Source organism: Natrix helvetica (genome assembly GCF_964273705.1).
Source record: "Natrix helvetica genome assembly, chromosome: 9".
Lineage (NCBI taxonomy): Eukaryota > Metazoa > Chordata > Lepidosauria > Squamata > Natricidae > Natrix > Natrix helvetica.
The window spans coordinates 19,768,361-19,795,409 of record NC_138560.1 but is presented as its reverse complement, the minus strand read 5'-3'; the positions used below and the strand labels follow the sequence as shown (position 1 = coordinate 19,795,409).

Sequence of the window (27,049 nt, the reverse complement as noted above, 5' to 3'; positions counted from 1 at the left end):
AGGGTTAGGCGTGCAAGGGTCTTGTAACTTGACAGCTTTAAGACTTGCACATTTCAATGCCAGAGTTCCTGAGCCAACATGACTGGAGGAGGAATTCTGGGAGTTGAAGTCCACAAGTCTTAAAGCTGTCAAGTTTGAACACCCCTGGGGTTTTTTTTTTCTAAAGGGCTAGGGGTGCGAGGGTCTTGTAACTTGACAGCTTTAAGACTTGTGTGCTTCAAATTCTGAGCCAACATTTTGGTTGCTAAGCAAGAGTGTTGTTAAGTGAGTTTCACCACATTTTACAAGTTGGTCATGTCCACCCAGTCACATGACTGCCAAGCCACTCCCACTCAGTCACATGGCCGGCAAGCCACTCCCACAAAGCAGGCCACACCAACAGAAGAGGTTCTAAAAAAATTAGAAACCCACCATTGGTTGGAAATATGAACAAGGGACACATGATTTTATACTCTAATGTCCCAAAGGTGCTTTTTTCTAAAGGAAACGGCACTTTCTTTGGTTTTTTCCTTGAAGACATTTTGCTTCTCATCCAATCAGCTTCTTCAGTTCAACCACGACCTGGATGACTGAGAATCTTTTATTCATGTGATCTTAGCACCATCTTCTGGCCACAAATAATTTAAAAATGACTTTGCTTAACATTTTTTTAAATCTGAATCTCTGCAAAACAGTCAACTGGCAAAAAATGAATAGATTTTTCAAGCTTTTTGGATGATTATGAAAATAGTGTAGCAGTGATGGTGATGAAGATGATGATGATGAATTTGCAATTAAGTAACATTGAGATAAAAGCTTTTTCGTTATTTGGACTCCTGTTTCCTTGACAAGAAAAAAGGAGGTGAACTTCCAAGCAATTTGGTCTAATTTCCTTCAGTTGCTCCGTGTGTGTGTGTGTGTGTGTGCTTTTCTAGATTTTCTTTCTCTTTCCCCTTTTTTCATTTATTTGTTATTTTTACATATTTATGTGTTCTATAGGGGGTTTGCAGTTTTCCTTTTGTTTAGTTAAATCAACATTAGATTACCCAGTGCAGCCCAGCTGCATTGGACTATGTGTCCCATCATCCCCTGATATGTATCATGCTACTTGAACTAATAAATGTTGAAGTCCAAACCATCAACCTATTCTATTTTAGATTACATTAGTTAAGTTTTCAGACATAAGTAAGTTGCATATTTCAAGGTGCAAACCCAGTCCGTTGGCTTGACAAACCATGGTTAGATATGGCATATAAAGCCAGTTGTGATCATTCAGCAAATCACAGTTAAAACATACTATAATATACCCAAACATATGCACTTACCTTATCATCTTCAACATGTCCTGAAGGAATTCATATTTATAGTTTGATCTGGTGAAGGACATTCTTTCTCCTTTCCTTTCCAAAGGCAATAAGAAAAAATATAAAAGTAGCTGAGTGGGGTTATTTTAACGAAGAAATTAAAATGAATAAAATCCAGTGGATGGTACTATTGAGAAGATATAGGTAGTCCTCACGTTATGACCATAATGGAATCTGCCCAACATGGTCATAAAGCAAGTCAGTCACATGTTGTTGTTGTTGTTGTTGTTAGTTGCGAAGTCATGTCCGACCCATCTCGACCCCCATGGACAATGTTCCTCCAGGCCTTCCTGTCCTCTACCGTCCTCTGGAGTCCATTTAGGTTCATGCCGACTTCTTCAGTGACTCCATCCAGCCACTTCATTCTCTACCATCCCCTTCTTCTTTTGCCCTTCATCGTTCCCAGCATGAGGCTCTTCTCCAGGAAGTCCTTCCTTCTCATTAGGTGGCCAAAGTATCTGAGTTTCCCCTTCAGGATCTGGCCTTCTAAAGAGCAGTCAGGTTTGATCTCCTCTAGGACTGACCAGTTGGATCACCTTGCAGTAGTCTTGCAGGAGTCTTTTCCAGCACCAATTTTATGAATTTTGGAGGACTACCTGTACTGCTAATTATACATCTTATGCAATATAAAAAGGCTTTAGCTTGGCTGATTTTCAGCAATCTGGTGCAGTTGCACATCTTCTCCAAAAGATGGCGGCACTCCCTTTGAAATAGTCCAATAATGCAGCAGTTTCTCCTAAGAAACAGGGATAAAAGCAGCGCAAAAACCTTTTTCCAAGCAGAGGCTGAAAAATAAACCAAAGGAGGAGTGGGGACCAGGGAAATCCCTGGAAATTTCTCAGAAAAGTACCTCTGGGGGGGGGGGGGAATTCTATCATAGATATGTTAATTAGAGAGCCAGTTTGGTGTAGGAGTTAATGCATCCGGTCAGAAACTGGGAGACAGTGAGTTCTAGTCTCGCCTTAGGCACACAAAGCCAACTGGGTGATATTGGGACAGCCACACTGTCTCGACCCTAGGAAGAAGGCAATGGCAAACTTTGGCTTCTGAAAAACCTTGCCAAGAAAACTTCAGAGACTTCAGGGAAGTAGATACAATTGAATGCAGCTTCAAACATTTTAGCAGCGGGGTCTCTGCCCCATTGCTGGGTGGGCGTGGGCGTGGCCAGGAGGCCTAATCAGCCTCCTGCACCATGGCGGGGCGGGGTTCGCCCTCTCCAGGCTCCAGAGGCCTTCCAGGGGCCGGAAAAGGGGCAGTTTTTGGGCTTCCGGAACATCTGGGAGGTCCATTTTTCGCCCTTCCTGGGCTCCAGAGGCTTTCCTTGAACCTCGGGGAGGGAGAAAATGGCCTCCCCTGGTCTCCGGAGGTCCTCTGGAGGCCGGAAATGAGTCCGTTCCAGAATTTCTGGGGGGGGGGTCTGTTTTTCGCCCTCCCCGAGCCTCCGTGTGGGCCCTGAATTTACCTGGCATCCAAAACATGTCGTGTGGAGACTTTGGGGAGGGGAGGGGAGGGGAGGGGTGGGCAGGGCCAGCCAGGGGTGGGATTTGTGTGTTTGCCGAACTGGACAGATCCTTAGCTAGAGGATGGCCCGAACCTGTGCGAACCCCCAGCAGCCCATTCCTGATTGAACGGGAGAAAGAAAAAGATTGAATGGCTAAATAAACAGCCTCCCAGATGCATTGGTAGGATACTTTTCAACATTCTTGGCCAGCCATCTATTGGCTGGCGGAAGATTCTGGAAATTTGTGGCTCCAAAATCTGAAGAGTTCCAGATCCAGGAGGGCCGGAATGGAGCTTACCTTTTGGCTCAGGTTGCAAGCCAGCTTTCACCCACAGCATAAATTTTGAGGCTGAGCATTATTCCGACTTGCTCCATGATTCACAATCAGGGGTCACGACCCAACGCCATGACTTATAGCCGAGGTTATGATAAGGTATCAGTCTCTTCCTTCGATTGGCTCTGAACTGCTATAAATGGGCATCCAGCTGCCCTCATCCCAGGAACATTTTTCTTCTATAAACATAACTTTATTCATGACTTGCAAGCTATGCAAGAGGCAAAGGCTTTCCAGGAACGTCTCCAAGATGGAAGAAACCTCCCTGCATGCAGTCAGCGTGTGAGGAGAAAGTTTGCTAAGACTGAGGAGGATGTTGTGGTTGAGGTAAGTTGCACGTGAAGGGAGCTTCTTTCCAAGGTGTGGGAACTCAAAGCTGTTTCTTCCAGCAGCACAAATCATTTGACACAATCCCCTGGGTGTCCCTCTCTGCCAAGAAAATATCATTCAGCCCTGAGAAATATTTCTTTTCGGTGGTGGGAGGTGTTAAATAGTCACTCCCAGCTCAGATGGTAAGAAAAACCCTTTGGAAAGAATTCAGGGGATTTTTGTTCAAGAAGGAATGGATGCTGCTTTGATAAAACAGAGAGACAGAGAGAGACAGAGAGAGAGAGAACTTAGCATCCAACAAAATGGTAGTTTATAAGAAAGCCACCTATCTCATGTGGTCTCCTGCATATTCTTGGAAGATTAAAAAAAGTACTAGAGGTTGAGATCCATTGCTTTCTTTGAAGGAATGCTTAAGGAGAGAGAGACAGACAGACAGACAGACAGACAGACAGACAGACAGAAAGTGACACACAGAGAGAGAGAGAGACTGACGGAGACAGAGAGAGACAGACAAAGACAGAGAGACAGAGAGACTGACAGACAGAGAAACTGACAGATAGACAGACAGACAGAGTGAGACAGAGACAGAGAGAGACACAGAGAGAGACACAGAGAGAGAGACAGAGAGAGAGACTGAGAGAGACTGACAGAGAGAGAGTGTGACAAAGAGACAGAGACAGACAGACAAAGTGAGACACAGAGAGTGACAGAGAGACAGGGACAGATAGACAGAGAGAGAGAGAGAGAGAGAGACTGACAGACAGAAAGTGACAGAGACAGAGAGACACAGAGAGACAGACAGAGAGAGACAGAGAGACAGAGGCAGAGAGACAGAGGCAGAGGCAGAGAGCGAGAGAGAGACAGACAGACAGACAGAGTGAGACAGAGAGAGAGGGGGGAGACTGGCAGACAGAGTGAGACACACAGAGAGAGAGAGACTAACAGACAGAGTGAGACAGAGAGAAACAGACAGACAGAGAGAGAGACAGACAGAGACAGACAGACAGACAGACAGAGACAGACAGAAACACAGACAAAGACACAGAGACAGAGACAGAGAGAGACTGACAGACGAGACAGAGAGAGATAGAGTGAGACAGAGAGACAGAGACAGAGACAGAGAGTGACAGAGAGACAGAGGCAGACAGACATAGTGAGACAGAGAGAGAGAAACTGACAGAGAGAGACCAAGAGAGAGAGAGACAATGAGATAGAGAGAAAGAGACAGACAGACAGACAGAAAGAGAGAGAGAGACTGACAGACAGTGAGACAGATTGAGAGACAGACACAGAGTGAGACAGAGACAGACAGAGACAGAGACAGAGAGACAGTGAGACAGAGAGAGAGACAGAGTGAGACAGAGAGAGACAGAGACAGACAGACAGACAGAGAGAGACACAGAGAGAGAGACAGAGAGACAGAAAGAGACAGACAGAGTGAGACAGAGACAGAGAGAGACACAGAGAGAGACACAGAGAGAGAGACAGAGAGAGAGACTGAGAGAGACTGACAGAGAGAGAGTGTGACAAAGAGACAGAGACAGACAGACAAAGTGAGACACAGAGAGTGACAGAGAGACAGGGACAGATAGACAGAGAGAGAGAGAGAGAGAGAGACTGACAGACAGAAAGTGACAGAGACAGAGAGACACAGAGAGACAGACAGAGAGAGACAGAGAGACAGAGGCAGAGAGACAGAGGCAGAGGCAGAGAGCGAGAGAGAGACAGACAGACAGACAGAGTGAGACAGAGAGAGAGGGGGGAGACTGACAGACAGAGTGAGACACAGAGAGAGAGAGAGACTAACAGACAGAGTGAGACAGAGAGAAACAGACAGACAGAGAGAGAGACAGACAGAGACAGACAGACAGACAGACAGAGACAGACAGAAACACAGACAAAGACACAGAGACAGAGACAGAGAGAGACTGACAGACGAGACAGAGAGAGATAGAGTGAGACAGAGAGACAGAGACAGAGACAGAGAGTGACAGAGAGACAGAGGCAGACAGACATAGTGAGACAGAGAGAGAGAAACTGACAGAGAGAGACCAAGAGAGAGAGAGACAATGAGATAGAGAGAAAGAGACAGACAGACAGACAGACAGAAAGAGAGAGAGAGACTGACAGACAGTGAGACAGATTGAGAGACAGACACAGAGTGAGACAGAGACAGACAGAGACAGAGACAGAGAGACAGTGAGACAGAGAGAGAGACAGAGTGAGACAGAGAGAGACAGAGACAGACAGACAGACAGAGAGAGACACAGAGAGAGAGACAGAGAGACAGAAAGAGACAGACAGAGTGAGACAGAGAGAGAGAGACTGACAGACAGAGAGAGACAGACAGACAGACACAGACAGACAGACACAGAGAGAGAGAGACTGACAGACAGAGTGAGACAGAGACAGAAAGAGACAGAGAGACAGTGAGACACAGAGAGAGAGAGACAGAGTAAGACAGAGAGAGAGACAGAGTGAGACAGAGTCAGGGAGAGACAGACAGAGAGAGAGAGAGAGAGAGAGAGAGAGAGACAGAGAGAGACAAATAGACAGAGTGAGACAGACAGAGACAGAGACAGAGACAGATCTGTCTAGATTTGCCATAGCTTTCCTCCCCAGGAGCAATATAATTAATATAATTATTTTTAAATTTTTATTAATTATAAATACTAATACTACCTGTACACCGACAGGGAATATCTCTTCCTGGAAGGTCAGCCTGCCTTCTTCTTTGCTTCAGTCTCCTTCTGGTTATGCGTCTCGGCCAGTTGCAACACCCTGGATCAAGAAGCAGAAGCTCATGAGTGGAATGATCCACTTGCTTTTAAGTCCTACAAATACGTGCCAACTTGTGCAAATGCAGGCAATCCTTGACTTAGGACCACAGCTGAGCCCAAAATGTCCATTGTTAAGCAAGACAATTAAGTGAGTTTTGCCCCATTTTATTACCTTCTTGCTATAGTTGTTCAGTGAATCACTGCAGTTGTTAAGTTAGTAACACAATTGTGAAGTGAATCCGGTTTCCTCATGGACTTCGCTTGTCAGAAGGTCGCAAAAGGGGATCACAGGTCACTGCAACAGTCATAAATATGAACCAGTTGCCAATTATCTGAATTTTGATCATGTGGCCACAGGGATGCTGCAACAGTCATAAGTATGAAAAACAGTCATTTTTTTCAGTGCCGCTCTAACTTTGAACGGTCACTAAATGGATGGTTGTATGTCAAGGACTGTATCATACTTGTCCTCCTATTCCTGAAACAGGAACTGCAGCCTATCCTATCCTATTCCTTATTCTATTCTAATTCATTCCATTCCATTCTATTCCTCATTCCTTATTCTATTCTATTCTGTTCTATTCTATTCCTTATTCTAACTTATCCTATTCTATTCTATCCTGTCCTGTTCTATTCTATCCTATTCCTTATTCTATTCCATTCCATTCTATTCCTCATTCCTTATTCTATCCTATCTTATCCTATCCTATTCCTTATTCTATTCCATTCTACTCTATTCTATTCTACTCTACTCTATTCCATTCCATTCTATTCCGCATTTCTTATTCTATTCTATTCCTTATTCCAGCGATGGCGAACCTTTTTTGGCTCGCGTGCCACAAGTGGGGGGAGCGCGGAGGGGTCGTGTGCGGGCGTGCCGCACCCATAATGCAACGTGCGATCCCCCAGTGCGCATGCGCGCACAACGCACGCCCCCCCCATTTTTACATGCTTTTTTCACCCTCCCCAGGCTCCAGAGGCTTTATAGGAGCCTGGGGAGGGCGAAAAGAGCCTCCCCCACCCCCCCAGAGGGCCTCCAGAGGCTTCAGGGACCATCCGGAGGCTTCCCTGAAGCCTTTGGAATGCTTAGGGTCGTTTTAAGCGCTCCGAAGGCGTCAGGGAAGCCTCCGGACGGTCCCTGAAGCCTTCCGGTTTGCTCGGAGGGTGGTTTTAAGCGCTCCGAAGGCGTCAGGGAAGCCTCCGGATGGTCCCTGAAGCCTTCGGAACGCTTAAAACGACCCTCCGAGCAACCCGGAAGTCACTTCAGGTTTGCTCGGAGGGTGGTTTTAAGCATTCCGAAGGCTTCAGGGAAGCCTCCGGATGGTCCCTGAAGCCTCCGGCGGGGGGGGGGCGGGGGAGGCTCTTTTCGCCCTCCCCAGGCTCCTATAAAGCCTCTGGAGCCTGGGGAAGGCGAAAAATAGCTTTTAAAAAGGTGAATTCAGCTGGCCAGCGCACGCATGCGCGCTGGCCAGCTGACAGAGCAGCACCTCGCATGCCCTGACAAATGGCTCCGTGTGCCACTTGTGGCACGCGTGCCATAGGTTCGCCATCACTGCCTTATTCTATCCTATCCTATCCTATCCTATCCTATTCTATCCTATTCTATCCTATTCCTGACTCTATTCCTGATTCTATTCCATTCCATTCTATTCCTCATTCCTTATTCTATTCTATTCTATTCTATCCTATTCCTTATTCTATTCCTTATTCTATTCCATTCCATTCCTCATTCCTTACTCTAGTCTATTCTATTCCTATTCCTATTCCATTCTACTCTACAATGTCCTTATTCTCTGAATTCTACTTTCTGTGATCAGTTGATCGGAGCCTGATAATTAATCCTCTACCTTTGTCAATCTCAACCGTGTTTTCACCTTCTCATCATATTCACTGACCTCCTCCCTCTGCAGGTAACTAACATTGGCCTGATAAGAATAGAGGGTGGAGCCAAAGGGAGCATTGCGCTGCATTTCAAGGAACCCAGAAGTCCATTTTTCAAACTTAAGAAGGCCATTTTTTCTCCTTTTTTGACCACTTTTCCCATCGGGATGGCTGCTTCTTCCGGCCGATTGTCAACGTCATATAGGTGGTATTGATTTCTGCTTGGAATTCCTCACTCCCTTCCCAAAGGATTGCAGGGATTCCCTGCCTGAGCCCCACCACCATCACCACTACACACACACACACACACACACACACACACACACACACATTTTCCTGCTCCTGATTCCCACGCTTTGCAAGGTGCTGGTAAATTCTTCCTGTGCAGGATTTCCCTTCTATTGCTCTTGGCCTGCATGGCTGCCTCAACACAGGCACCAATTGTTATTTCAGTCTCCGCTGTTTTCCTCCACTTCCTTTTTTCCTCAGCCAGGCTCCGGAGAAATATTCTCCCACCACCATTGCAATCCTGCTGCGGCTACTACGACTGTTTAGGAAATCAAAAGCTTTCTCTCCTCTCTCTTCTGTGGCTCTGTTGCCCTAACATGTTGAACTGGGTTTAATCTTAACCGCTTGATGGGAGGAACCTCGCATAAGGCCTTGAGTTGAGCTTGTCGGTCAGAAAGGTCGGCAGTTTGGCGGTTCGAATCCCTAGTACAGGTCTCCTGCATGAGCAAGGGATTGGACTAGATGGCCTCCAAGGTCCCTTCCAACTCTGTTACTGTTTACACTTTACTACCCCAGTGGACTAAGTTCATATAAGACACTAAGTTCCCAGCCTTCAGATTCCCTCAACAAACTCTAAAGCAGTGTTTGCTTGTTTTAAACTTGGCACTTTTAAGGCGGATGGACTTCAACTGGCTGGGGAATTCTGGGAGTAGAAGTCCACCCATCTTAAAGGTGCCAAGGTGGGGGCGGGGGGGAGGAGCCGCTTTAGAAGGTGATGCAAATTCACTGCTGCATCTTTCATGGACCTGCTTCCTGTGGGTTGTGTGAACACACAGCCTGCGTGGAGTGAGCTGCTGTTTTAAGTTCTTTCAGCCAGGAGGCAAGTGAAGTCACCTTTAGCTCTTCCTTCTTTCCACAAACCTAATCAGCTGTGACTTTTTAAAGGGGGGGAAAAAAAACCCAGAATATTCAACAAATTGCACTGCTAGGCCAAGCCCTTTCTCCTCCTTTTCCCTGACTCATTTCCTCTAACTCCTCCCCCCTCTGTTAACTCATCCAAGGATTATTATAATAAACTTTCCCCTTCTTTGCTCTTCATAACAGTCTCCGAGTGCTCGGAATTCCAGGGGTATTTGTTATATATTCCCATTCTACATCTGAGCTCGGCCGCAGTTTCTCTTCGGGAGCAGAACTGATATCCAGAAAATTAAGCCAAAAAACGCCTAATGTGGACTTTTAAATCAGGAAAATCCTTTTGATTTGCGGGTGAGTAAAAGACTGTCTTCAAATTTGTTAAATATCCCTAAACTTGAACGCTCCTGGAGGTGGTGCTTTGATTTAAGGAATAATAGTCAATCTGATTTTCACAGTTTGTCTCCTTCAACTCCTTCAAAGTTATTCCCTCTTGGCACCACAGCCCTTGTTCCGTTTTAAGATTTAAGATAAGGATTTATGGTATTTTTCTCTTGTTTGACTTTCTCTACCAGGCTGTCATATGTAGGGAATCCAAGGCATTCTGTCATCCTTTCCTGCTTGCCTTACAGCAAGCGTAGCTGTTTAACTTTCCCTAGACTCAATCCGAATAGAGTTGGAAGGGACCTTGGAGGTCTTCTAGTCCAGCCCCCTGCTCAAGCAGGAGGCCCTACACCATTTCAGACAAGTGGCTTTCCAGTGTTTTTTTTTAAAGCCTCCAGTGATGAAGCAGTCTCTTCTGAGAGAGGGGCGGTCTAGAAATTGAATAAAGTTAAAGTTAAAGTTAACTTCTGGAGGCAAGCTGTTCCACCGATTAATTGTTCTCACTGTTAGAAAGTTTCTCCTTCATTCCAAATTGCTGCTCTCCTTGATTGTTTCTTCTTACTTTCTGGTGCTTTGGAAAATAAGTTGACAGCCCTCTCCCCTCTTCTCTGTGGCAGCCGTTCAAATACTGGAATATTGCTATCATGTCACCCCTAGTCCTTCTTTTCCCTCGACTAGCCAGACCCAATCCCTGCCATCATTCTTCCTATGTGTTAGTCTCCAGGCCTTTAATCCTCTTAGTTGCTTTTCTCTGCACTTTTCCCAGTCTCAACATCTCAACAGACTCCACGTTGGGCTGGCTGGATCTTTAAAAGAAAGTTACTAGTCCTCATTGACTTATGAGAGAAGAGCTAGGACTCCTGCTCGGAGGAATTCTTTTAAGACCAAGCATGATCAAGTATGGAGTTCCTGATTTGTTGGGTCTTGATGATCCTAGTTGTGCTTGCATTTATTTATTTATTTATTTATTTATTTTATTTTGTCAAGCATGAATTATCTGTTATCTAATTCATGCTTGACGAAATAAATGAATACAAATAAATAAATAAATACAAGCACAACTAGGATCATCAAAACTAGTCTATTTTTTAATTACCGGTTCTGTGGGCGTGGCTTGGTGGGCGTGGTGTGGCTTGATGGGCGTGGCAAGGGAAGGATACTGCAAAATCCCCATTCCCTCCCGATCAGCTGGGTCTCGGGAGGCAGAGAATAGATGGGGGCGAGGCCAGCCAGAGGTGGCATTTGCCGGTTCTCTGAACTACTCAAAATTTCCACCGCTGGTTCTCCAGAACTGGTCAGAACCTGCTGGATTTCACCCCTGATCAAAACCCAACAAATCAATTCAGAATGCCAACACTTCCAGCCGTCCTCTGCCTTCTGGTTGTGCAAATGTGTTAAGACAGCCAATGGCTATTTTATCGCCTTGTCAGGAAAAGCTTGTCTATAGGGCAACCTTCTCTAAAAGCAGGAAGAAAGAAAAAAACCCAGGATACAATTTTTTATTGTTTATCCCTATTTTTACCAAAGCAATTGGCAACCTGAGGTACTAACTCTTTATAAACCATGGGCAGCTGCTGAGGGACAGACACACACACACACACACACACACACAGTATGATATAAAATTATCATAGTCACAGCTATGCAAGCACCTTTGGGTAAATTTAAACACTTGTTACTTTTTTTTCCCCTGTAGTTCTACTGCCTTCCTGAGAAAAGGGAGCCTGGTATCATCTTTTCCAAACAACAGGTTTTATTAAAAGGCATAAATTGCCAGATTCTTTTTTTTTTTTTAACTATCCCCTAGATTATCGTGGCTCTCTTCCTTTCTAGGTGGGAGATTTTAAAAGTTAATCCTTTAAATGACAATGCAGCAATGTTTGGGCAGTTGAGGGTTTGAATCCTGTTTCGGTGTTTTTTTTAAAAAAAACAGGGCATATAGACAGGGTTGTAGCAAAGCATGAAGACAAGGAACAGTAGAGTGAAACATTTCTTGCAAGGGATAGAATACTAGAAGAATAGAGTGGGAAGGGACCTTGGAGGTCTTCTAGTCCAACCCCCTGCCTAGGCAGGAAACCCTATACAGTTTCAGACAAATGGTTATCCAATATCTTCTTAACAACTTCCAGTGTTGGGGCATTCACAACTTCTGGAGGCAACTTCAGTTCCACTGATTAATTGTTCTAACTGTCAGGAAGTTTCTCCTCAGTTCTAAGTTGCTTCTCTTCTTGATTAGTTTCCACCCATTGCTTCTTGTCCTGCCCTCAGGTGCCTTGGAGAATAGTTTAACTCCCTCTTCTTTGTTGCAATCCCTGAGATATCGGAAGGCTGCTATCATGTCTCCCCTAGTCCTTCTTTTCATTAAACTAGACATACCCGGTTTCTGCAGCCATTCTTTATAGGGAAGAACAAGTCATTTGGTTTTATGACTGCATGCTTAAAATCTTCTCATACTTCCATCTTCTCCCATCTGTGGAACTTCTGGGTTTTCGTGTGTGTGTGTGTGTGTGTGTGTGTGTATGCCAGGTAATGTGCAACTTTATTTCAAAGGAGACTTTTAACCATCATGAATTGCTTTAAAATCATTTCTTTTAATTCCTGATCATGCACAGATAGATGCACATTATTTTTAACTCCACAGTTAAGGCTACTTCTAATTTCAGAAGGGCAGTTTTGTTTGACTATTCTAGACAAAAAAGACAGTGTTGTAACATCTAAATGTTTCTCTTATTGTACGCGAACTGTAAACGCAACCATTTCTGAAAAAGAAAAATATTTATAGAACCCTTCCGGAAGAAGAGACAAAGAACAGCTTTCGGTTTCCAGAATTTCCTTTTCAAATGTTAAGCCATTTTGCGGTCTCTCCTGTTTTCTTCAGAAGATCTAATTCTCCTATATTAAGTTGATGCTGACAAAAGTTAGAGGTCACAATAGAATTTGTATTCAGACCCATACATGGAATTTTGCCTTAATCTGGTTTCCTCCTGGCACAGCTCTCAAAACTCAGCATTTATTGGATGCTCTGTGCCTGAAGATGGTCTAGCAAAGGGGCATATTAAGTGTTGGGGGTGAATTAGTACCCACCTGGAATTTTAGAAGCTGGTTCTGGATTCACAGTTGGACTGTTACAGCCTGTGTGGATGGGTGTGGTTATTCTCTAGTTACTCACCTGCTTTACCCACTTTGGAGACTCCTGTAGTGCCTGTCTGTCTGTCTCTCTCTCTCTCTCTCTCTCCCTCCCTCCCTTCCTCCCCCTCTCTCTCTCTCACTCTCTCTCTCTTCCCCAAGAAAGCAATGGATCTCAGACCCTACTGCTTTTTTTTAATCTTTCAAGAATCACATGAGATTGGTGACTCTTCTAAACTAACATTTTGCTGGATGCTAGGGTGTCTCTTTCTCTCTCTCTCTCTTTCCCTTTCTCTCTCCCTCCCTCCTCCCCCCTCTCTTCCTCCCTCCCTCATTCCCTCTCCCCCCCCCTCTCTCCCGCCCTCCCTCCAGAATGCATATGTGTTCAATCAATGAATGGGATTAGTAGACCAGGACCAGAAGGCAGCAGTGATGATAGATGTAGAGGTGCCAAGCAACATCAGCATCAGGAAGAGAGGAGTGTGAGAAGCCAGAGAAGGACCAAGTTTTAAAGGAGCCACTCAAAAGAGGGTGAAAAGTTAAGGCCAAAGTGGTCCCAATGTCGGTAGGAGAACTTGGGGCTGTGACTCCTAAGCTGGGAATCCAACAGATTCCAGGAATGACATCAGCACTCAAATCAGGCATTCAGAGGAGGGCAGGGCTGGGAACACCTGAGTTTCTGTCCTTCCTATCCCCACCTACATATTGTATGTGGGCTTCTGCACCACCATTCAGAGAAGCATTTCTTCTTCTTTTAAGTCCAATAGAGTTAAAGCTATGTTTATAACATGTATGCATCTGTTGTATTATTAAAATATGGTAGGGAAATCATTCAAATAACTGTTGTCCTACACACCGATGCATAGAAACACTCTTCAGTGTCATCACTTCCCCTGTTGCTAGGTAAAATATTAGTATAGTTTTAAACTCCAGCCACATCCTCAAACCATGCTCAGCTATATTCTGTGTTCCCACAACGATTAATTGCAAACGTTTGCAGCTATATTTGCACAGGACGCTAGTCTTAACCGCAATTATTTTTTGTGGCTTTGCAGCTTATAGTGTAATTTAGACAAGAGGGTTTCCTCAATAACTAAATTAAGAATGTTGTGTAAACACCACCATTGTACAATTTGGTTGGATTTAAGATACCCGGTTTCCCCCAAATTAAGCCCTCCTCGGATAATAAGCCCAATCGGGCTTTTGAGCACATGCACTAAAATAAGCCCACCCCGAAAATATTGCGACACAGCAGCAGCCATGAGGTGACCACGCTCGCCGCCTCCTGCACCTCAAAAATAATAAAACTTCCTTGGGAGGGAAACAGAATTAGAATTAAGACAGTGGAGGAGGCTGAAGCCTTCATTAAAAACATAGTTCCCTTCTAGAGGATGAAAATAGGGGAGGTGGTGAAAAAGGTGGTAATGTGCAAGATATGAAGGGGGGGCTGTGGCTCCAACTGGGGACAGGGAGGAGGGAGCAATATCGAAAAGGCTCAGGTCACAAAAATAAATGCATTTAAAATACTATGATAATTATTGATATACTAGAAAGTGACAGAGAAAGAGATGATTGAACATATGGTTGATATAATGTAAAACAAGATTCTGTTTATGCTTATCTTTTATATGTTGTTTTTAACATTGTAAAAATTGTGAGATTGGGGGGGATTTCTACCACTAGCACGGGCGCCTGCCCAAAATTTTCCTTGTAACCCTTTTTACCTTTCCCTATAAATGTTCAAAAACCAATAAAATTCTTTAAAAATAATCATAATAATAAAACTTCCCTGAAAATAAGGCCAAGTGCTTATTTCACGGGTGAAAAGAAAATAAGACCCTGTTTTATTTTTGGGAAAACAGGGTATCAAGACTGGAAATGCATTAACCTGGGGGTATTGTATGAGTCCATCTATGTTGGGAAGAGAATGGATTTTCACTGGGGTGAATTATGGCCCCATTGATTAGCCTTGTCTTCCTTTGGAGCCCTAGAAGGCCTCCTAGGGCCCAGTGTCATCCTCAATTCAGGATGTTTGCCCACCTGGAACTCAAATGATGGTGGGAACCTCAAGCTCTCGTGAAATGATTATGGATCCCTTGTTAATGCCTACTTCTCTACTGTCCTTAGCACAAGATGGGCGACTGGGGCTTCCTGGAGAAGTTACTGGACCAGGTGCAGGAACATTCAACAGCCATCGGCAAGATCTGGTTGACCGTCCTCTTCATCTTCCGCATCTTGATCCTGGGTCTAGCTGGGGAGTCCGTTTGGGGGGATGAGCAGTCCGATTTTGTGTGCAATACCAAGCAACCCGGCTGTACCAACGTCTGCTATGACAATGCCTTCCCTATTTCCCATATTCGTTACTGGGTGCTGCAGTTCCTCTTTGTCAGCACCCCAACTTTGGTCTATCTGGGGCATGTCATCTACCTCTCCCGACAAGAGGAGAAACTAAAGGAACGGGAGCGCGAACTCCGGGCATTGCAAACCAAAGATTACAAGGCAGCAGCTATGTTGGTGGCGGTAGAGAAGAAGATGGCCAAGATCTGTGTGGCTGAAGATGGCCGGATTAAAATCCGGGGACCTCTAATGTGGACCTATGTCATCAGCGTGATGTTCAAGACCCTCTTTGAGGCAGGCTTTCTTCTTGGCCAGTGGTACCTATATGGCTTTGTCATGCATGCTAACTATGTGTGCAAAGGTCCTCCATGCCCATACCTTATAGACTGTTTTATGTCCCGTCCCACTGAAAAAACCATCTTTATCCTTTTCATGCTGGTAATGGGCTTGATCTCCCTTGTCCTCAACATTTTGGAGCTTCTCCATCTCTTTTGCAAGCACCTGCTCAAAAGGGACAAGGAAAGAGACTGCTGCTCCCCATCGTCTGCTCCCCCTCTACCCTTTGATGCCAACAGCATGGGTAAAATGCCAACGGGGCCTTATCCGCCAGATAAACCCTATTTCTACCTCCCCATGTCAGACGGGCATGCTCCACCCTACCAGGGATACAACAAGCTCTCCAGTGAGCAGAACTGGGCCAACTACAACACAGAAGAAACCCTGGCCTTGCAAAACCAGATGAATGCCCCTGATCTCTTTGCAACGGTAGCCCCTGGCATCCGTCCCTCTCCGGACAGGCAGTCAAGCCGTCCAAGTAGCAGTGCTTCTAAAAAACAGTATGTCTAGCAAGCAGCCATTTGAAGTGCAAGCTCCATGGGGGCTTCCTTGAGAGCAGCCAAGTTTCTCCTGAGGGTCTCTTCATGCGGAAAGGCTCCAATATGATTCCTTTCCATGGAAGAAAGAGGCTGGGCCTCGGGATTCTTCCCAGGTGCTTCCCAGGTTTTTGCCACAGTATTCTACTGCCCAGGTGAGAACCAGGATGGGCACAGACTGAACTTGTAGATCCACCAAAAGTGTAAAAAGACAAACAATCTCATAGAAGGTCATTGAAGTGGCTGGTTAATGGGCATTTTAAGATGGAGTGCTAAATGTTGATTCCTGGGGGGAAAAACATAAGCAGTTGGGTCTGTATTTTGAGGTGTCGTGTGACTTGCAGATCAGCAAACAGCCACCGGACCACAAAGGGAGGAGGGTAGGTAGAAGAGAGACCAGCTTGGACTATCCAAACTGAGTTTCAAACACTGGAAGTAAATGCAAGCTGAAAAGGAGAGTGCAGAATAAACGCAAGGAGGAACTTCTGGTATGTCACCTTTTTAGGAATGGGCATGTGAGCAGGTTGAGGAAAGTCATTCGTCAAGCAGATTTTGTTTTCACGTTGCAGTTGTCAAACTTCTGGGCAGCTTACTTATTAAATACTGCAGCTCATCTGCCATTTGCATATTGTTCCAAGTAGGCATTAGGGAGAATAATTGTTGTTGCTGGTCTTATCTAATTAAATATGACTCTTATTTAAGTATGGAACTGATAGGACTTTGGTCCTCTGGGGTTGCTTTATAAATGTCTTCCATCTAACACAGTGGAAACGTTTTCAATCTCACCATATATTTGAAACTCCAATTTCTGTCTCCACTGACACTGAGTGAACTTTGGATCTGCAAAGGGATTTCTCTACATTTCCCCCCCACCCTTCAACTGGTAACTTGGAGAAACTGAATCAAAATGGTTCACTGTGTAAATTAACTCCCCTTTCTCCATTTCCTTGGTTATGTAATTCCATCTCTCCTTCCGTCAGGACTCTTTCTTTGGAGATTGGCCTTCCACAAGCTAAATGCCCTTCAACCAGAGGTGGGTTCCTACAGTTTCGGCCAAGTAAGTAGTAACTCGGCTGGCCACGTCCCCGAACCAGTTCTATTGGCAGCACTGTGGGTGCCATCATCTTGTCTTTTGCTTCTGAGCATGCGCAGAAGCATTTTTTTGCCTACTGTGCATGCACCTGAAGCACGTCCCAAAGCGCGTCCCTGATCGAACCGGCATTATAAAAAGCCGGAACCCACTTGTTGGGGTTACACGTCCTCAAGTTTCCAGCCATGCTGGTTTGGGATGTTGGGCACGAAGATCCCAGCACATCTGGAAGATACCAAAATATGAAAAGCTGCAGCAGGCACACATTTCTCTTGGTTTTCAATGGATCAGAACCTCATCAAAACTTCATTCTGATGGTTCTGGGAAGCCACATTCCTTTGTAGACAAAAGACTATTGTGTCATCTGAACTTTACTCAGTATAAATTATCCATTGACGATACACTCTAAATATTGAAAGCTATCTGGTCTTCTCCAGTGTAGCTGCTCACCCATCCTTCTCATTGCACTCATTATTTGTGCAGGGCTTTGTCAAACAGAGATTACTCCTGAATGTTTGAGGTCAATATTGTGTTATATATGTGTATCCTTATGAATCGTTGCGGTGGACAGCCTCTCTCCTGGCTTCCTATTTGTATCTTCTCTTTTTTTATTATGTGTTCTAATTCTTTCACATCGTAGGACTGTAAGCGCAAACTGGATCATTGGGTGTTAAAACCACAACCACTCCTGCAATGGGAAAGTAACGTGGATTTTTTTTTTTTCAAATGCTCATGTGTCAGCTTTTTGGGGAAAAAGTTCCTGCCTCTCTCTGGATTAAATCAAAGGAGCAAGGTGGTTTGGGGGTTTTGTGTTTGGAACTGCGAAAATATATGCTTGGGAAACTGGCTTTTGTTGCTGCAGGTGAAAAGTTTGTGATGGTTCAAAAAAGAAAAAAAAAATAGGATCGCTCTCCAGCTTCAATCAAGAGCCGGGGTCCCTAAACATGGCAACTTTAAGACTTGTGGACTTCAACTCTGGCTGGGGAATTCTAGAAGTCCACAAGTCTTAAAGTTGCCAAGTTTGAAGACCTCTGACAAAGAGCAAATTGTGATAGGAAGAGATAGGGGGGCAAGGACCTTTTTTCTCCCCATCTCTACTGAACTCTTTCGGATAACTAAGCTGTGAAAAGGAGACAGTAGGATGTAGAGAACTCACCTGTGTGCCTTGGATGGAGATGTCTCAGATCAACGTGGCCATGAAGAAGATAGCTCCACATCACCAGTTCATAACCAACGTTCACCTCCGCAGGGTGCAGGGCTATGGAGGGCTATGGGTATGCACTCTGTGTTTGCGACTTTTGTTTGTTTGTTTTTCTAAATACAAAATAAATTTTTATATATAAATAAAATGAAAAATTGGCAAGACTGTTCTGTGGGTCAATAGTACATTTTGCAGCCTCTATAGAATTGGTCTGATGAATACTTCCATTCCGTTATAAGGTTCAAACCACTGGACACAACGATGAAATATCGAAGACTTAACCAAGTCCCTTTTAATGAGCATACTTGTATTTGCAGAGCTCCAGAGATAGAGGACATAACACATATAGTATTTGAATGTCAATTATTGTAAGAAAGAGAGAAAACCACATCTTGGATAGCACATCAGGGTTACTGTTAAATAACCTATTGGGATCCTTACATTAAAACAATATATTTAATGTGGGGTTAGAATTCACACATTGCATATATAACACAGCCCTTCATTTGAATAAAACAGTTATTTTCTGTTTTGTTTTCTGTTTCAGTCAGGTTTCATTGGGGTAAATTGTAGGGATAACACAAATATGATTTGCATTCTTTATTCTTTCAGAGAATAAGAGGATTGGAAGGGACCTTGGAGGGCTTCTAGTCCAACTTCCTGCTCAGGCAGGTAACCCTATACCATTTCAGACAAATGGTTCTCCAATCTTGTCTTAAAAATCTCCAGTGTTGGAACCTCCATAACCTCTGGGGGCAAGTTGTTCCACTGATTAATTGTTTTAACCGTCAGGAAATTCCTCCTTAGTTTTAGGTTACATCTTTTCTTGATTAGTTTCCATCCATTGCTTGTCCTGCCTTCAGGTGCTTTTTGGAGAAAAGGTCGACCCCTCTTCTTTATTACATCCCCTTAGATATTGGAATACTGCTATTACTGGTATGTCACATGTAAATTGTATTTAATTCCATCTTTAAAGGTAAAGGTTCCCCTCACATATATGTGCTAGTCATTCCAAACTCTAGGGGGCGGTGCCCATTTCTGTTTCAAAGCCGAAGAGCCAGCGCTGTCCAAAGACGTCTCCGTAGTCATGTGGCCAGCATGACTAAACGCCGAAGGCGCACAGAACGCTGTTATCTTCCCACCAAAGGTGGTTCCTATTTTTCTACTTGCATTTTTACGTGCTTTTGAACTGCTAGGTTGGCAGAAGCTGGGACAAGTAAGGGGGACTCACTCCATTATGCGGCGCTAGGGATTCAAACCACCGAACTGCTGACCTTTCGGATCGACAAGCTCAGCGTCTTAGCCACTGAATCACCGCGTTCCTAATTCCATCTTTACATATGGTCTTATTAATATTCTGTGTTTTATATTCTGTATTTGATATCACCTATTGGCTAATCAACCATAGAGTTACTTCACTTTCATACCAGTGGGCAACACATGATCTCCAGTCCACAATGAGTTGTGGGACACTAACTCACAGCCCCAAAGTCCTATCTCAAAATGCTAGCAGGTCTTCCTGGCAACATCAGGCATCCGATATGAATCACACACGAGTATCTGCAGGGTGGGTGGGGAAGCAAATGACAAAACATGAATGACTACATCATGCTAACAATGTGACTCATATATGTATGTATTTCACACATGGGGCTGTAATTATGAAGCAGGGACAAGTAACCAGAGCTCACTCAGTTGCGCAGCGCTAGGGATTCGAACCACCGAACTGCCAACCTTTCTGATTGACAAGCTAAGTGTCTTAGCCACTGAGCCACCGCATCCTTAGTCTTTCTTAATGGGCGTCAAATATTTGCTGGGGGCATTAAAATATGTTTTTATCATCCAGGAAATATATAACATTCTGCCTTTTTAATACTTCTCACAATATTTCATTCTTCTAGGAGAGGGGCAGGTGCTAACTTTCTACATGAGTAAATCTGGATAGCACTGCACAGGAAGCTCCAAATCAGAAGGAATCTGGTGGCACCTTTCTGGCTAATATTTAATTAAAAGGCACGCGTTACCATTCATGAACTACATTTCACTTCCTCCTTGTGTAGAGTTCTGATGTAGATTTAAACTGGGATGAGGCAGAGGGGAAGGAAAGAGAAGACAGGTGGAGCAAACACAGGTTATCTGTTCCATGATATTACAAATATCTTACCAACTGATAGCCCCAGTGCCTTTGTTGTTACTTTCTGACATCACCTGAAGCCTGCCTAATGCCTCCCCAAAGCTGGTGCGTTTTAGTCAACTTTGTCAGCCTGAAAAGCTTCTGTCTGATTCCTCAGGATTTTTGGCTACCGTGCAGTAATACAGCTCTCTTCCCAGAACACTAATGATACATTGATTGGATGTTCATATTCCCTTCTATTTGGAATCTTCAGATCCATTTTTGCTGGAAATGAAGACCTGTTCTTTGAGGTTTTCTCCTGGCTGGGGCTAATCTGATGAAAGATTACAGTAGAAGTCAAACCATCATCTGTTTGTTTGTTTTGTGTGTGTGTGTGGTTTTTTTTTTAATTGTTCAAATGTGGGAGGCACCCTTGAGATCATCAAGGCCAATCTCTGCTCAGTATGGAATCCACAACTGTCCTGGAGTGGGGTTGGGGGGAAATGTTAATTTGAGTAGCAAATAAATCTAGTCTCGTGGCACCAAGAAACCTAACAAGACTTCAAGACTAACAATCCTTTACGTCATATACAGAATATGAGATGCAAGGAACTGAACTGGAGGGGACATGCCTGAGGTGGGTTGCTGCGGGTTTGGCCTGGATCAGGCGAACTGGTAGCGGCGGTGGTGGAAGTCTCCACCCACCCGCCCGGAAGCATCGTGCGATCTCGCGAGTGCAAACAGGCACACAAGTGAACCAGTAGTAAAACGTATTGGAAGAGAAGGTACATAAGAAAGGAGAACATCAGATGGGTTGCAAAAATCTGGATGACTGGCAGACGGCAGGAAATGCTTCATTTTCTGTGTCTCTTTGCTGCCATCTAGTAGCAGTTTGTGTTTTTGCAGCCTGATCTGGCAGCCGTGGTAAAAGGCGAGGCGAGACGGAAAAGAAAAGAGGAGGGTGCAAACTTTGATAATTATTTATAGTGTGACTGTTTATAAAGTAGTTCCTAGGTGTGGCATAGAACTTCATTGTGAGTTGATCAACAACAATATAATCTCTTATCAGCAACCGATGAAGTTTATCTGCAAATTGTTCTTTTCCCTTCAATCGCCTAACAGGGCTAACTCTCTGGAAGGAAATTTGATAAAAATAGCTGTACGGGAGGAAGGGAGTTTAATCCTTTCTCGGATGACATTTCTCCAATTCCACCCTTGCCTCTCTGGCTATTATCCCTACAGTGGAAACAATTTGGCAGAGTTCTTACAACACACTTAATCCTAAACTCAGGTTAATAAAAGAGAATTGCCGGGCTCACCTACCTAGCATGGGAAATCCAAACGGCAAAAGCATCTTGTGGCTTAACTTTTGATGGTCCAGTTCACAAATGAAGGCCAAGGCAATGGTTGGTTTCCTACAATGCCCTGAATGAGATATTTAACTTGATTTTAACCTTATTTAGCTAAACTCCTTAATATAGCAACACGAGAAAGATGGAGAGGAGTCATAAGCAAGAGCTGTTTATTTTATTTTATTTTTAACTAGCTGATGCCACGGCATTGCCTGGGTATTTAGAGACATCAAAGGGTTTGTCAGACAGGGAGCCATTCAGAGGGGCCTTTTGTCCTCCTGCTCCAATGCCCATCATCCCTGCCCTCTCCCTTCCCCCTCCCATGAGCTCCTCTTTCCTGCCCTGTCTATGATCCTGGCACATTGCTCCAAATCCATCAGGCGGTTCCTCATTGGTCCACTGGAGGGCGAACATTATGGTTGGCTTCCCAGAAGAAGCTGTGAAGGAACTGACATCACAAACAATTATCGCCCTAGGGTGCTGCGCTCACTCTGCTTAACACTCCAGGTTCTCCCTTCTCCCTTCCATGACATCATAAACAATTGCCGCTATAGGACATCACACTCACTCTCCTTAACGGGCCAGGCATTCCAGAGTTATGCTGGAACACACAGACACACAAACCAGGAATTCTTCACACACACACACACACAATATTTGTTTCCAGAGGGTAAGTCATCTGTGTATCAAGTTTGGTTGAAATTGTTCGAGTTATGCTGGAACACACACACACACACACACACACACACACACACACTCCTACTTTTTCAGGGAGAAATAAAACTGCACACACTGACACAAGCACACCAAAACTCTTGATGTTGAAAACTAATATTTTGCCACTAAGTTTCATTTATGCCATTTTCAACTGCTTTGATTATGTCAAAAATAGGACAAGCCACATCCATAGATGTGGCTTGTCTAACATGAGTTCCATACTTTTTCTAACAATTGAATTTGGAGAGAAGGACATTGTCCTTAGAGCTGTTTTTAGGTAAGAAATCAACATTTCAAATATGTCTGTTTCACCCTCATATTCCAGCATCAGAATCAGTAGAGATTTTGGTTGGTTATCAGGGAAAGAAAGGTCCTAATATTAAAAACAGTTCATTGGAGGAACACAGAATCATGGAAGGGATGGATTCTGATTGCTGGATATGTTTAAAAGGCCCTGGATTGTCTTCTGTTAGGAATGCGGGGGGGGGGGTGATGAGCTGTTGGGGCACAGTGGTTAGAATTCAGTATTGCAGGCAAACTTTGCTCACAGCCTGGACTTTGATCCTGTTCATTCAGGATTCAACCGGTCAATCCTAGAGGAGATTAAACCTGACTGCTCTTTGGAAGGCCAGATCCTGAAGATGAAGCTCAAATACTTTGGCCACCTAATGAGAAGGAAGGACTCCCTGGAGAAGAGCCTCATGCTGGGAAAGACTGAGTGCAAAAGAAGAAGGGGACGACAGAGAAGGAGGTGGCTGGATGGAGTCACCGAAGCAGTCAGCGTAAGCTTAAATGGACTCCAGAGGATGGTAGAGGACAGGAAGGCCTGGAGGAACATTGTCCATGGGGTCGCAATGAGTTAGACACGACTTTGCAACTAAGAACAACAACATGATCTCAAATTTCCCCTGTAATCCTTAGATGCTATAATTTTATGCTGATCTCACTCCATTACTTCATCTCATCCATTTCTTCATTCTTTTATTTTGCAATCTTTCCTCTGTTTCCAACAGTACTTTTTGTTCACCCAGGAAGCTAACCAAATCAGTTAAAGATACAATGGCTACATCTGTATAATGTGCTAAGATGGAGGTGAGGAAAACTGATCATGTTGTATGAACCCAAGCCAGTTAGTTTCCCTTCAGTGTTCTGTGAAACCCATCAAATAGTTAATTCAGTCACCAGATTAACTAGTCATGTTGCACAAATGCAAAGGGGGTTTTCAACTATTCCAATTATAGATAGACCTCAACTTACAATCACAATAGAGATCAGAATTTCTGTTGCTAAGCATAGCAGTTGTTAAATGAGTCATGCCTAATCATTATCATTTTTGGCATGGTTGTTAAGTGAATCATTACAGCTGTTAGGTGCAGTCATTAAGCAAATCCAGCTTCTCCCATTGACTCTTTGTTGGAAGCCAGTTGGGAAGGTTGCAAACGGTGAGGACATGATTGCAGGATGCTGTAACCATCATAAGTACATGCTGATTGCCAAGCACCCAAATTTTGATGCTGGGGATGCTGCAACAGTTATAACCATATGGACCAGTCAAGAGCACTTTTTTCAGTGCGGCAACTTCAAACAAGTGGCTGCCAATTGAGGACTTTCCCTGTCTCTTCCACGTTGATACTCATATTGATTTTAATTCAATGTTGGATTTGCTAAAGCTTGCTAGATCTCATGTAAGATTGAGGAAATCTTTCTGAAGACCAAGGAAATGGATCTATTGTTTTTTGCCCTTTATTATGTAATTTTCAATGAGCGGAGTGATGTTATGCAGTGGGCAGTTTAAACCATCCTTAGCAGAACTTTATGGGAAATCCTGCACATGCTTTCTCCATCCTGACAATTCCACGAATTAGAAAAATGAAGCTTTTAGAAGGTCTATGGGTGCCCAAGGTACCCTCTTAGGTGTTTTTTTTATAACCTTTCCCCTTTTCATTACCTGTACATTATGAAATCAAGGAGACTCAGATGCCTTTGTACAAAACCCCAGCCAGATGCTTCACCTTTCACCCATCCTGCTCCTCTTTTAGTTCCTGGGGGTTTCAAAGATACATCCAGGGGTTTTCCAATAACAACTTCTTGTGTTTTACAACTTTCCACTCTGGTCAAAATGTGATTTCCTGGTAATGGTATGTCCCAAACTTAGCAACTTTAAGACGCATGGATTTCCACTCCCAGCTGGGGAATTCTGGGAATTGGAGTTCATGTCTTAAAGTTGCCAAGGTAGAGAAAACCTGTCTTAACTATAATATTTTGCTTTCCTTTTCTGCAAGTGTTTGCCTTTTGTTTCTTCATGGATGCACTTCTCTCTATCTTCGTTCCCACCTTTCCAAGCATCTGGGTACAGTATATGTATACCTGTGTAGGTGTGTGTGTGTGTGTGGATTAACAGATTGTCTAGCTTTAAGTATAGACGTGTAGTTATGCAACTCTAGACTCAGATTGATAATCTTTTTTAGTGCCTAGATTTCAATGCTCACCCATGCCTTTTTGTGAATGGATGGAGTCTGTGTAATGAACCCCCTCCCATCTCCTCAGGGGTCTCATATTTACTAGCAAGACTAAGTTCTCTTTTCCCTTGAAACTATATCAACCCATTCTTCAGTTGATTCACTTACTGTACTTCCTCCTTCTGTCTTCATTCTCCTTCTGGGTTCTCAACAACCAATGAGTTGGGTCAAACCTTCATGTTCTCTATTTGACACATAATAGGTGGAAATGGATTCAAGATAAGCATAAAAAACACAGAGACGTATTGTTTTTTTTATCTTGTTTTGTTTCTATTGCTAAAGTACTTAAAATACTCCAGCACAGAGCATTCCCTAGAGTTCTCTCGGTGTGTGATGCTTTTAAAAATAGCCCGATCAAAGTAGTTAAAATATGAGGGGAGGGCTGTCTTTTCTCATCTCTGCTGAATTTATGCAACAAAAAAAGAAATCTTTCTCTTTTCCTATTTCTATATTCCTTTGCAATTCAAATAAGCAAAAAGACGATGACTATGATGAAAGTCAACCCACTTCTGAAAGTCAAGTTGGATTGGTTCCGACTGTTGTCATTCAAACAGTCGGAGAAATAATTTAAATATTGCAAGGAGGCAGTCTTGATCAATGAGTGCAACATACCCGGGGGCTTGGGTAGGCAAACCTAGTTTGTAGGAACTCATCCACTTCTGGTCACCACAGTGTAAAAAAGATGTTGAGACTCTAGAAAGAGTACAGAGAAGAACAACCAAGAGGATTAGGGGACTGGAGGCTACAACATATGAAGAACGGTTGCAGGAACTGGGAACTAGTTTAATGAAGAGAAGGACTAGGGGAGACATGATAGCAGTGTTCCAATATCTCAGGGGCTGCCACAAAGAAGAGGGAGTCAAACTATTCTCCAAATCACCCGAGGGCAGGACAAGAAGCAATGGGTGGAAACTAATCAAGGAGAGAAGCAACTTAGAACTAAGGAGACATTTCCTGACAGTGAGAGCAATTAATCAGTGGAACAACTTGCCTCCAGATGTTGTGAATGCTCCAACACTGGAAGATTTTAAGAAGATTTTGGATAACCATTTGTCTGAAGTGGAGTAGGGTTTCCTGCCTAAGCAGGGGATTGGACAAGAAGACCTCCAAGGTCCCTTCCAGCTCTGTTATTCTATTCTATTCATGTTTCCTAGTTTAACTTTTTATTAAAAAGGCAGGACAGAAATCAATACCCTAAATAGTAAAAACAGTGACCATCCTTAATGGTCCATCTTGGGCTAGACTAGAACCTACAAAACATGTCAGAGAAAGCAATATTGTACCAGAAGGGATATTGGTCCAACCTATCGGATGGCCATTTTGTGTGACTCCATATCAGGGATTGTTGACGAGGTCCTCCAGCCAAACTTCCAATTGCTTTCAATTTCAGAAGCCTTCTGGAAGCCAATTATTCAGCCCTATGGCAAGGCAGGAGGACAATGAGTTGCTCAAAAGACAGATAATGGGAGAGGAAGAGTTATGTGCACATTTCAGGGTGATCCTACCCAATGTTTAATTAAGCTTCAATCACCATTGACAAGCATCCATTTGTGCTTTCCATCTATCACCCATAGAACATAGAATCATAGGACTGGAAGGGACCTCGGAGTCTTCTACTCCAATCCACTACTCAAGGTAGAAGGTTTATACCATCCTGATCAAATAGTTGTCCATTCTTTTAAACCTCCAGTGATGGGGCACTCACAATTTCAGGAGACAAGCTATTCTACTGATTGTTCTCACTGTCAGACAATTTCTCCTTACTTCTAAGGTTGACTGCTCTTTAAAGATCTTCCTTCTGTTACTTCTTGTCCTGCCCTCAGGTACTTTGGAGAATAGGTTGACACCCTCCAATATATGCCACCTCAAATATTGGAAGGCTGCTATCATGTCCCCCCTAGTACTTTCCTTCAATAGGCTAGACATATCTAGTTTCCTTAACTGGTCATCCGTTACCCTCCAGACCCTTTATCATCATTATCAGGTCTGATAAAGGGATCAGACCTGCTCCTGTCTGATCTCTTAGGAA

The 27,049-nt window shown here is 43.9% G+C and overlaps 1 protein-coding gene across 3 annotated transcripts; it reads left to right on the top strand.

The window, feature by feature from the left end:
* The first annotated feature begins 9,425 nt into the window (after positions 1-9,425).
* Positions 9,426-18,477, top strand: GJA4 (gap junction protein alpha 4). 3 transcript variants are annotated; one of them, XR_014176116.1, is made up of 2 exons: positions 9,426-9,663; positions 9,768-9,840. XR_014176116.1 is itself a non-coding variant. In XM_081961583.1 (2 exons), the coding sequence occupies exon 2, from the start codon at positions 14,953-14,955 to the stop codon at positions 16,000-16,002; it is 1,050 nt and encodes a 349-aa protein (XP_081817709.1). In that variant the 5' UTR covers positions 9,430-9,663; positions 14,947-14,952; the 3' UTR covers positions 16,003-18,477. The 3 variants fall into 3 exon arrangements, 2 of the variants coding, with proteins under 2 accessions (XP_081817709.1, XP_081817710.1); XM_081961583.1 differs by lacking the exon at positions 9,768-9,840 and adding an exon at positions 14,947-18,477 and having other exon boundaries at positions 9,430-9,663; XM_081961584.1 differs by lacking the exons at positions 9,426-9,663; positions 9,768-9,840 and adding exons at positions 13,238-13,350; positions 14,947-18,477.
* Positions 18,478-27,049: the final 8,572 nt, after the last annotated feature.